Source organism: Tinamus guttatus, unplaced genomic scaffold, assembly GCF_059628265.1.
Source record: "Tinamus guttatus ecotype Peru unplaced genomic scaffold, ASM5962826v1 Tinamus_guttatus_pri_ptg000211l, whole genome shotgun sequence".
In the NCBI taxonomy this organism is placed as follows: Eukaryota; Metazoa; Chordata; class Aves; order Tinamiformes; family Tinamidae; genus Tinamus; species Tinamus guttatus.
The window spans coordinates 105,380-117,584 of record NW_028288745.1 but is presented as its reverse complement, the minus strand read 5'-3'; the positions used below and the strand labels follow the sequence as shown (position 1 = coordinate 117,584).

Here is a 12,205-nt window from a genome sequence, read left to right as displayed (position 1 = left end):
GTTCTATGACCGAAGAAGCGGCTGATGAAGCTGTAGGGTTGTGACACTTGAGCGTGACCAGCTAATACTGAGGTGGCTGATGAGCTGCTCTGCAGATCCTTGGAGATGCTTTCAGCATCCTAAAAGTTTTTGTGGGTGCCTTTCAGAAAATTGCAAAATTGCTGATGATACTGGCCAAAGTTAAGGGATGGAAATCGGCTTGCGGCTGGTTCAGCTGTTACCAAGGTAAACAGTACCCTAGTAAAGATTCAGATGGTGCTTATATGGCCTTCAGAAATTTGCCCCATCTTCCTTTTATGAATTGAGGTTTCTAACTCAATTACAGCTTTAAAGAATAAAATGGAATGTTTTAGAATCAGATTTTCTCTGCATTATAATAAACTTAATAATAGGTTTTAAGAAGAAACAAAAAGTTAACTTTAATCTTGGACACCAGTAATAGATGTTGTTTTAAGTTCTTTAAGGAGATGCTTTTTTAATTGTTATTTGAGTGCAATAATATTATTTGCCATAAAATTCCATGTTTTGCTATCTGCTTATGGATCAGGACACTTTATGATAATGATGTGTAACTCAACTAAATTTACAGTGGTAATGGCTAAAAGAAAATAGTTTACTTTTTAAATGGTTTTACATTGATAACCCCTTAGCAAATAAAATTATAGTGTTAAGAGTAGGAAGGGAGTTTGGGAGATTTTTTTTTTTTTTTTTTTTTTAGCCATATAAAGGTATTATAAGAGCATAAGCCTGTTAAAGAGCAGCAGGACTTGATGTGAATCCTTATTTCTACAATCTCATGGCAGTTTTAAGCACCAGCTGAGTTAGTGTTGTGATCTCCATAATTCTTGTTGAATGGTTCCTTCAAGAAAATATTTACCAGTTTTGCTGCCCTACAAGCAGCTGGTTAGTAGTTGTACACCTTAAGTGCTATTTCTGATCTGGCCCGTCACTACATGTTACTTAATGTGGATGTAGAGCAATTGTTACCATGGCTGAGTGGTGTGAGCATGTCCTCCTCTCTGGGTTCTCAAGTTGTTGTTGATGACTTTGTGGGTGCTCAGTTCATTGTTTATTTCATTCTCTTCATAAGAACTGTGGCTATAGCTTCAGAATTACTTGTTCAGCTGTGGCTATGCTTCGTGATCACACTTAAAGCTGACTTGGGTTGAGAAAGGATCTTCTCCAAGGATCTTCCAAGTCTCTTTGAAGAAAGCAATCTGTGAAAATAGTCCTCCAAGCAGAAGTTTTAGTTGGACATTGTAATTGATTTGATTTCTTCTGGAAAAATAAAGGAGGCGCTGATCATCTTATCTTCATTTTTCCTTTCACAGTCAGCCTAAGGACCTGTGCTGGAACATAGTGGGAGGAAGAGTTCAGTGAAGAAGGAGCCTTATGGGCACCCTTCAAGTAACTTGCAGTGTTGGGAGCTCCCAGTGTCAGAGCTGTGCTGTTTCCAGCTATGTCCCAGCCTGTCCTTTGGTTGGTAGCTCCTGCTAGGCCTTTCTTACGTGCTGCAATACATAGATTGATTTTTGCAGTGTAACCCAAAGTATAAATTTTGAATAAAAAATTCAATTGTTTGATTTGACTTCAAAATAGTTGGGTTATTAATCACAAAACAGCACTGCACAATTTGTAGTTACATTCCTTCCAGCTTTCTTCTTCAATGCAAGTTCTTTATCCAGCTCTCTTACAAGTGTTGAAAGACTACTGCCAAAATACACAGACCAAGAGATGAGACAGAAATAGACCTGGACTGAGCTGAAGTTCAGTCTGGAGAAAGAATTTCAAGCGCATTATGATCTGAATTTTACTCCTTTGAGATTGTTGTTAACAAGGGGAAATAAACAAGAGAGGAAAGCAGGCTGATGGCCATTGCAGATGTTCCTGGGAAGCTGAAAGCACGGGCCAGTTTCAGTAATGATCGTTGTTGCTCCTGCTCCATACAGTATGGAAGCCATGGTAGTTTTTTCAGCTCTTTATTGTTTGCTATAAACTGAAGGAAGCAAACTAGTCAGATAAAGGTTGCATGCTCTATTGAGTTAATAACCATCAGACACGAGAGAAAAAAGGCATTTTTACCTACTAGAAAAGGAGCAACTTCTTTCTCTTAGAAATATTAGACTGACAAGCCTAAAATCAAAATCCTTTATGCACTTAAGAGATCCATGTGGGCATGGGCAGCAGTTGGGTATGTGCTTAACTTCCCTAGAGTGGCTCAAGGCTGGGGTGTAGAGAACCACCTAGTTGAGACTCTCACAATCTCCATGGTGTGCTCAGTGCTCTGGCCTCCTTTGAGAAATGTCAGCCCAGTTGCCAGCTGTGGCTGTGTTCATAATTTGGGCAATCTTCCATTGAAGGTTGGTTAGCCAAAGTCATTTTGGAAATGATGTCTGCTGGCCCCATGATGGGAACGGACCTCCAGGCCATTCAAAGAAGCAAGAGCATAGAGGAGAAAGGCAGGTTTCTTGTAGATGCCAGGATTCTCTATGTTCATTTGCTCCCCTAAAAGAAAAAAGCTTGTTTCATATCACATTTACATTTGGGGTATTTAATAGCCACTGACATTATATTTTAAACTGCATAGACTACAGGTTCTTCCAGGCTTTTAGGTGTTTTACTTGTGCCCAGAAGTGGAGAAAGCCTTCTTGCTTAGCAGTGGAGCTGGAGTGGGACTTATTTTCTGGGATCAAAAATCAGCTTTAAAATCTATTTAATTTGGGCTCTGTCCCCACCTCAGTTTCAGCCTGAGGTAATAATCTTCATTGTGTGATTCTATGGTGAGTCTGATAGCACTTCACCTATGCTAGGCTTGAGAAGTATAATACTCTGTTGTGCAGCACCTAGTTAAGTGAGAATTTGTAGGAAACTTGGATGTGGCTAGATGAGGCTGTTCTGCATATCTTGTGTTTTACTGCTCAAGCTGTTAAAAAGGAGCGTGTTAGCTGTTATTCTACTATTTGTTACTGCGAGTGGTTAATAAATTTTAGAAAACTACACTGCAGACCTGTAACCTGAATTGTGTGGTAGCTACAATTGATAAAGGATATTACTATTTTTTTAACCATTGGAGCTCTCTAAGGTTGCTTTTCTTTTGAAAGAATTGTAAACATACATAGTGAGTTTTTTCCCTTCTCTTTGATTTTATTGTCTGCCTTTTAAAAGTCATTCTTCTTTTCCTTCATAAGAGATATAAGGCTCTCAAGTGTCATAACAGTGGTACATAGTAATACAAACATGCCATTTATTAAGGCACATTGTTTGTAAGACATCTTAGATGCTCATGGTTTGAGTGTCTGTACATGTGGCCACTGTCTTGAGATGAATGTGAAGAGTTGGACATACCAGGGTGATGACCATGGCCATGAAGTAGGACTTGGCTCAAGCTTCAGTAATGCTACGTTAAGCTGCTTGACAGTGATTAGAGTTGGCAAAACTTTCCTACCTGTTCTTTTTTTGTTTGAATAGCCAGCAAAGGGAAAGGCTCTGTGGGCAGTCCGGCTCCTTCAAGTCAGTCTCACAGCAGTGGTTGTCCTAAGTGGAAGTTTATATATTAAAGATATTAGTCGCTGATGTAGCTAAGGAAACATATGCGAGATTGCTGCCCTTGTTTGGCCTTTTTTTGTCCAGTTAAAAATCTGGTACAAACTGCTCACTGTAGTTCTTGGGCTTTTAAAAAAATGATTATAATTAAACCCACATTGGAGTCTGAAAGCCAAAAACAACTGTGTCGTGAGGGGATATCATGTAGGAAGAAACTTTTAATAGCTTATTACATTTTTAGTGCTAAATATCTTGGCTTGTTTCAGTGCTCATTGTATTTATAGGGAGGGTATTTCCAGTGGGGTTTGCATTAGCCTTGGGAGACTAGCATTGGATATAGGCAACATCTCCAAAGCTGCATGTGCTTCTGTAAAAAAACCCAGCTAGGTGTTTATCATTGTGTGTGTTTGTACTTTTAAAGTGCCAGTGGCTTTTTGAGAAATGAAAGGATCCACACAGCTCCTCCTGTCCTCTTTTGTGAGGTGAGGATACCTTATTCTAGACCATGGAGTTTAAAAATGTTTTAAAGTGTTCTGATTCTGTGTAATAACTCTATTTGTATAAGCTGCCTGAGTAATAAAAATGTCCACTATAATGGGCAAGTTTGCAGTTACATGTGTTTTTCTCCTAGTCGCACATGTGATGCCTTGCTTTGGAGAAGATGGGAAATACTGCAGTGAAGTATTTCTAATGGCAACTTGCAAGTGGTCTGTAGTTGGACGAAATCCCAGTGTGTAGGACCTAATTTGCTGTTAGGAAATTAAAGGTTCTTGCTTATGTGCCCCTAGGACAGACAGGTGGCTGAGAGCTGTTTAAGAGAAACTATCATTGTTTTCTTAATCCTTGGCAGGTACCACTCCTGAAGGTATTCAGGAGAGTTTTGTAAGGCAGAGCCTTACAAAGAATAGAATTCAGAGGGAGAAGTTTGAGAGTGAACATCATTATTGTTGTTATGTTTAATCAGAAAAAGCTCCATGTTCAGCACTGCTGGGAAGCAGCCCTTGAAGAATAATTGCCCACTGATTTCTCTGAGCTGTTTTCCCTGCTAAGGTGTTTCAGCTCTTTCACCTGATCATTCCCACTCCTTTACCACTTCTGTACTTTAAATGCTGCAATTGCTTGGCAGAGAGTGCAGGAAACCCAACTGGGAGACAGGTCTGCTAGAAAAACATGCCATATGAAAGTAAATATTTAAAAATAAAGTGAGGGGCTAGGATTTTTCCAGTTTACAAAGGTATGTCCTAAGCTGTGTTAGAACGGTATACCTTGATGCTTTTGCTGGGTTACTGTTCTCCACTTGCGGCTTCTAAAATCTAGCCTGCTTCTCCTTTCTCACAGGTGTCACTGTGTTCATGATCACAATACTGTGGGCTCTCCCACTGCTGTGTGATAATAAGAGACTTATTAGACAACTCCTTTGACCTTCTGTAAATACTTTTTCTTTTTTTGAGGATATCAAAGTTTTCATGATGAATACTTTTTTTTGAAGGAGTACATTTAAAATATGCACATTTTACTGAGTGCAAATGCTTATTTCACAGGTTGTCTGTGAGTCTATGTTGTCAGTGCACTGTATAAATGAAAAAGCAGGAGATAACTGTCACTTGTCTTTTTCTAAATAACCATTTGGTCTTCAGGTGTTCTTCATATTGTAAGCTGGTGGAAAACGCATTTCTTGAGCTATATATTCCATAGAGTTCTAGTTCTGAAGTCTTCTTGGTCTTCTGAAGGCAGTAAGCAGGATCTTGGAAACTGTTTTGCATCTGGGAAACATCTTTGCCAAAATTAGAAGGAATTCTGTGGGTAAAAGCATTTTTCAGGATTTAATATCTCTGGACTAGCAAGAATTAATTAGTCCTTTTTATTTATTTATTTTTTTCTATAGCAAACAAATACAGTTTAGTGTTGACCGTAGGTAAAAGGCTTCCATATTCCTTAGTTAGTTTCTCCTAAAACATGCAGCTCTCCAAACCAGATACCTTGTGCAGATGTCCTGCATGTTATGGATTAAGAGCATGCCAGAGTTGCAAACACCCTTGGCAGTGGTAAGGAGTTACTGTGTTATTGGGTGATTCCTGGCTTTCCCCATGTGCTTGCAGCTCCTTTTGTGTAGCCATTTGAGATATGATAGGACACAGGAAAACATGAGAGCCTCTCTAGAGGGGCAGTTTGTCAGCTTCCTAGGAACTTTCCTGTTTATGAAGAGAAAGTTTTTTGTATCACACTTGCCTCGGAAGGGATGTATCAATACTCCTAATGTGTCAGATGATCCGGAGCTCGTTTTGATGTTGTCGTGTTTGGGCAGTTGCTTAGGTACAAGCTCAAATACCATATTGGTTATGTTGAATTTTGTGGTTTTACAGTTTAGGAAATCTGGGCTTTGCTCAATAACATGCAACCATTCCTTTAGAATATGTTTTCTCTTATACATAATCAGTTTTATGTGTATGTGCAATAAAGTCCTGAATCACTACAGTTAGTTTGGAAGAATCGACGTTTATACTGTGCTTTAAACACGCAGGAATTTGGGACAGCCTCATAAAAATGAACTGTCGCTGCAGCTGCGTAAGGGGTATTACTTGTGGAACTAGGGAGAGGAGTTCTGGGGTAAGGAGCAGTAGGGGGTGACATTCCAAAATAAAACATGTCCCAAAATATTCCAGTATTGGTGCCTTATGCTGGAATATGTTGTGAGCCAGTTTCCCAGTGAATATTCTGTATTGTATAAACATGCTTGCTGTGAGAAACATGTGACTGGTGTTTGATTTACGTATGTAGCTATTGTGACTTTGGGCAATTTTGTATATGGATAAAAGTGCAATTCAATTGACCACCTATATGTGTACTGTTATAAATGCACAAAAAAAAGCAGTCTTGCCTGGGTTTCAGAACATAGCAGAATGAGAATAAAAATATGAGCTTTCAGCCTTTTGGCAAGCAGGTCACACGTGGAATGGTGGCATGAAAACATATGGAAGGCAGTTGATGCTGGTGAGTCAGTTGCATCCCCACGTGCACCTAGAGGGACACAAAATACCCACACAGCTGTAACAAGATTGGGTCACACTGGTGGGGTGTTGGAACCAGTGCAGAACAAGTTCAGGTGTTATGCACTTTATAAGGCTCTGTGAAGCTTCTCTCCCATCTCTAGGTGACTTTGTACCTAATGCTGAATAGCTGTATCCCCTTTCTAACCACAGAGTCACAAAATCCCCTTTCTAATGTGCTGCTTGGGTGACCTTACAGAGTTTGTGCTCTCTGCTGAGCCCTCACCAGAGGGCACTGGAGCCTTCCTGTGCTTCTGCTGCAGGCAGGGGGGCACCCGCAAGCCTTGTTGCTTTGTGCCCTTGCTGCCTGCAGAGAAATGGGGAATTTTTCTCCAATGTAAACAGGATATGTTGTCTTGTCTTAGTGGGAGCAGTATTGCTTCTTAAGTTTTTATTTTATAGGGAAAGAAAACTTTTCCAAATGGTATACTGTGTTAGAATTGCCAAGTTTCTTGCCTTAGATTGGCAAGGAATAATGGAGCTAGTGGTTTTACTGCATGTACCCTATCCTAGTCTTTGCTTTAGGACAGTGGTTGGCAGGGGGAGAGTGGTCATTTTTTAATTTTTCTGATTTTATTTATTTATTTATTTATTAAGCAAAACAATTTGGAGATAGCTTAATTACAGGCCTGTGCTTTAAAGAAGACCCCAGAGAGGGACAGTACTAGCTAAAGCAAAGGAAAGGGAAAATGGCAGGGTGAAGTACGTGGAAGAACAGTGAATCTTCTAAGGACTCCTTTGATAGTGGGACACTTGAAACAGTTTAGTAAACTATGCTTACAAATCAATGTCTCAAATCAAAGCCATACCAAAAAAGAGAGCTTAAAATTATGGGAAAGATGATGTATGATCTCTCTTGAGTGACTTTTAAACAACTTAAACCCTACTCTTAGCCGGGTGTTTATGAGTAAAGCCTGCAAGCAAACTTGTGTGTGATTGTAGTAGATTTTATTCATAGCTATTGTTGGAAAAACTCCTGTGAAATAAAGCTGTAGGCCATTTAAAGAAAAATGGCTAGATTACATGAATGATAAGTGTGTATTAACTTTTATAGAGCTTGGAAAGTAATATGGTATGCTGAGCGCTTAAGCCATAGCTGAGCAGAATTGGCACCACAATGGTTTCATGCTTTGCTTTTACGCCCTAACTGCATGACTGTGATCAATTTTATATGCTGGTACTCATCTGGTTTCTTCAAGAAGTGGTTTGGGGCATTAAGTTAGCAGAAATCCACCCTCTTTTTTTTTTTTTTTTTTTTTTTTTTTTTTCCCCTCCTTTGCTTGGTGAGTTTTCTTTTGGTTAGCAATGTAAGCCAGCTTGTAGAGCTCAGTGAATTCTGTTGCTGGCACAAGGTCAGTTGAGGAATACGTGGCCAGGACAGGGAAAGAATGAACTGCGTGAGTGCCCAGTTAGATTAAGGTGAACAGTCAAGAAATTTCAGCCCTTGAAAAACAGCTGGCTCTGGAATGAATTGTGAAGCTGGCTGTAAAAGGCAGAGGGAAGACTGGTGCTGCTGGTCTGATTCTGAAACTGCAACTGCCCACAGACCTCAGCCCACTCAGCTTGGATTCAGTGATATTCTGGCAGCTCTTAATATTGCAGATGGCAAATACTGTGATGAAAATCTATCACGCTTGAGTTCTTTCTGACAGTTGCTGTTGGAGAAGCTAAGGTCTGGCTTCTCCATCTAGAGGTGGATAATCTTTCAGGCCAGAGATGTGGCATATTTTTGTAACATCACTTGATGGAGCTAGGAATGTGTGCTCTGGAGAGGCCTGTGTCTGTAATGGACTAGTTTTTCGTGAAGCCACTTTTGTTTGGGAGATTTTATCCCTTCTGTTTACAAAGAATAATGAAATGATGGATCAAAAGTAAACATGCATGTGGGAGAAAGAGAACAGATCACTTGATGTTCCTATAAATTTTAAACACTTCAGTAGCAGTAGTAAAATGTGTGTGTTATTGTGTCTATGTAGTATGCATAATATTTTAAATCAAGGATTACTAAATCTTTAGTCTTTTGAAGTCTGTAAATTCAATGCTTACTGTATGTTTTTTTTCCAGTTCCTTCTTTCTGATATTGGTATTGCTTGTGTGTGTCTTAAATTTTTTAAATTAAAAAAATAAAAATTAATTTTTAAAAAAGATTTTAAAATGTTTAAGAAAGATTTAAAAAAAAAAATAAAAGATGTACTTTTTTTACCTTTTGATAGCCTTGGGTTTTCTTACTGGGTTTTCTTACTACGTATTTTTGCTTTTTTCTATCCCAGAAATTGGTCCAGTGACGATAACCACTGATCCTAAGAAATTTCAGTATGAACTCAGGGAACTTTATGTTCAGGTGAGTAACTCGTTTGTTCTTTGTATACTTGTAGTAACAAGTCCTGTTCCCTGCCTCTGATTATTGTGTTCTTATCGATGGTTATGCTACAGTATATCATTGGGATATAGACAGTTAATTTAATTTTCTGTTAATTTTGTCAGCACAAAATATTCATCATCTTGTTCTCTGGTTGTCTTAATTTATACTTTACATCATTGCATAATGACTCAGTTTATAGATCTTATCCACTAACACAGAAAGACCACTTAGTGGTGAAATTTATTTTGCATTTTAATTAGTTGAGTCCATTTTATGAACTGTTTTACTGTGTTTTGGATCCTTTTTTTCCTCCATGAAAAACCTTTGCCAGCTCTACAACCCAATTCAGGTGCAAAGAGACTGTTAAGACCCATGAAAGTACGACTTTGTTACTACCTTCACTGCAAGGCACTACCTAGCTGCTGTTGAGTCAAACTCAGTGGTTCACCAGGTACTGATTCAAAACCACCTTCCTCCCCAGCCCCTCTGGATTGTCCCTGTAGATGTGCTCAAGTGAGAGCTCTGGAACTAGCAAGAAGCCTGATGGAGCTTATACCAGATTGCTCCCCTTGGCGAGAATTAACTGTAAATGTGAACTGGACGGATGCTGGGGAGAGGAGGGCTGGGATGGAGTTCCCTTCAGCCAGAGGAAATGTGATGCCATGAATGAATCCCATCAAGAGCAGCCTTTCAGTTGTAGGTGGTCAGTCCTGTCTTTGTTAACCAAGAAAAATGCCCCTGGCCTGCAGAGAGACCTGCTACTGCCTCAGTTGGTAGCCCTGCTGGGCAGGCTCCTCTGTCTGAAAGGACAGATCTTGTAGAAAGAAGTATATATAGTGAAATCTCTTTAATAAAAAGTTGTTAGGAAGCTGCTAGTGCTAGTTGGAGTAGAGCACTGCATAGCTGAAAGCTTGTCAGAAAGATTGAAATTCAGAGGAAACAACAGTATTTTCTTAAGGAGGCTGAAAGCCAAATATGCTTTGTTTATTTAGATGGAGGTAGAGGAATTAAACCTCAACAGTTCTCCTGTTTATTTAAGAGAATTTATTTATTTATTTTAAAATTAATATAAATAAGTTGAAGCTTTTAGAAATTTAAACACATTAGACAGTATATGGAAATAATTTCTTTACAAGTGAAGTTTTAAGTTTCTTTGCTCTTTAATAATAGTGAATCGCATATTTTGTAATTGTTTGCACGATGGAAGCAGTCAGCTAAGACAAGATATTCATTGACTTTGACCAATATAATGAACAAGTATAAGGACAAAATATATTCAAAAAGAAAGGACAGATGGGACATTTTTAGTAGATGTCTGAGAAAATGCAAGCATTTCCTAAATGCATTTGATAAGTGTTTTGCTTAGGAGGACTGTTTGAAAAAAATGTAGGGATGAATGCAGGGGAGTTGAGGAAAAATTGAGATTAATACTGAGAAAATTTATAGAACAAGAATTATCATTAATCCACAAACCTAAAATTAATGTTAAACTGCTTCAAGTAGTCTGAGCTAAAGAAAGTATGTGTAGGTTCATCTCCAAGTGCTGAGCCCTAACTGTTCACTAGGGTTTGACATTAGGAAAAAATTTGTCTGTTTACATCTTATTGAAGAAACCAGGCCCTATCCCTCTTAAAATCAGAGTGATAGAGAAGGAATCCCTTTGAAAGCTTATAAATTGATGGAATTTTGTCTTTGTTTTGTCTTGTAATTTACTGAGAATCATTCTGATGGACAGTGTAATGATAACTTCTGCTTGGGCAGCAGTGGCATTTCTGGTGTTTCTTTTAGTGTAAACATGATTGTGAGTTCTATTAAGTAATTTTCACACTAGAAGATTTAAAAATGCACTTAAATCTTGTATCTACTTTAGAAAGAAACCATCTTCTCACAGTTAGAGAATTGAATGGTCCCACAGTATAGGTGTTGATATACTTGCATAGGCAGTTGGGAAAAATCTTTACCTCAGTAGTTCTAAGAGTAAAAGTGACAACTTGGTGTCTGCTTGAGCAGGGTAGTTGAACTAGATGATTGCTAGAGGTCCCTTCCAACCTCAACCGTTCTGCATTTCTGTGTAACTTAATGATAATAGTTGCCTTTAGTAGGGTTGTTTTTAACACTTTCTGAATTAGTTGTTAAATTAATTGGATACAGTACCATTTAAAATATATTGTTACTGAAATTTAGACCTAAGAAATTTGACTTTTGAACCTGTCCAAACAGAATGGAAAACAAAACTTAGAGCTTTACTCACCACTATGTCTCTAGCAAGTGCCTTGCATGTGAAGAATTAATAACTTTTTAAAAAAATTTCCTTCCCAGCCTGGGAAGGTTGTGTGTGGAGATGGTAGGTATATGAAAGCATGCTGATCGTAGAAATAAATTTAAATCTTGACACTGCAGAGATCTGTTACCCTTTCCAAGGGAGGTAACTGCTCGTATTTGGCCCTTACCAAGTTCTCTTCTACATGCTAAGTCAATATTTATACAAAAATAAAATGTTTAAAAAGTATTTTGCTTTTTAATTGAGGAAGAAAGTGGCCTTTCCATACAGTGTTAAATAAAGCATTGGAAGCATTTTTGTCAAAATAAGACCTGCAAAGTGTCCAGCTGAGCAGCTGTCTGCGGAGCAGTGCGAGTCACTGAGCACCCATCACCTGCGACCCTGCTACTGAGTTCCCTGTCCTGGCTGAGCCCCTGGGAAGCCTAGGACAGATTCAGATGTCCTGCCCAGGAGAGCTGAGATCATTTTCCATCTGGGCCTATGACCACGACCTCCCATGACTGCTGCGCACTACGGCAGCCATGAAATCCTCAGATAGCTCTGGTGGAAATGTTGTCAGTTTGTGACAGTGCTCTGCAGAAACCATGAATGCCTTGGAAAAACACAATGAATAAATGATCAGAAGCTGCAAAAGTGCATGTCTTCAATACCCCCAAAGAAAATAATTTAGTTGTTTGTTTTTTTTTTCCTTAGAAAAATGTTTGTGGTTTTTTATTAATTTATTTTTTGTGTGTTGTAAACAGGGTGGTGGTGACTGTCCAGAGATGAGCATTGGAGCAATTAAAATTGCCCTGGAAATCTCTCTTCCGGGTTCTTTCATCTACGTGTTTACTGATGCTCGCTCCAAAGATTACAGGCTAACCCATGAGGTACTTCAGCTCATTCAGCAGAAACAATCACAGGTACGCCAGGGGTTCAGAATTGTTCTATGGACTGAATGTGCTGTGTTCCCAAAGAAAAAAAACTCTTCTC

At 38.8% G+C, this 12,205-nt stretch overlaps 1 protein-coding gene across 1 annotated transcript in view; it reads left to right on the top strand.

Annotated features, from left to right (window-relative positions):
- Positions 1-12,205, top strand: part of LOC104565823 (hemicentin-1-like) — a gene marked incomplete at its 3' end in the record, with an annotated part of 134,805 nt that overhangs the window by 21,658 nt on the left and 100,942 nt on the right. Inside the window, exons 2-3 of the mRNA XM_088524547.1 lie at positions 8,861-8,931; positions 11,977-12,135. Of these exons, the coding sequence (XP_088380673.1) occupies positions 8,861-8,931; positions 11,977-12,135 (230 nt within the window). The remainder of the gene's footprint in view (positions 1-8,860; positions 8,932-11,976; positions 12,136-12,205) is intronic.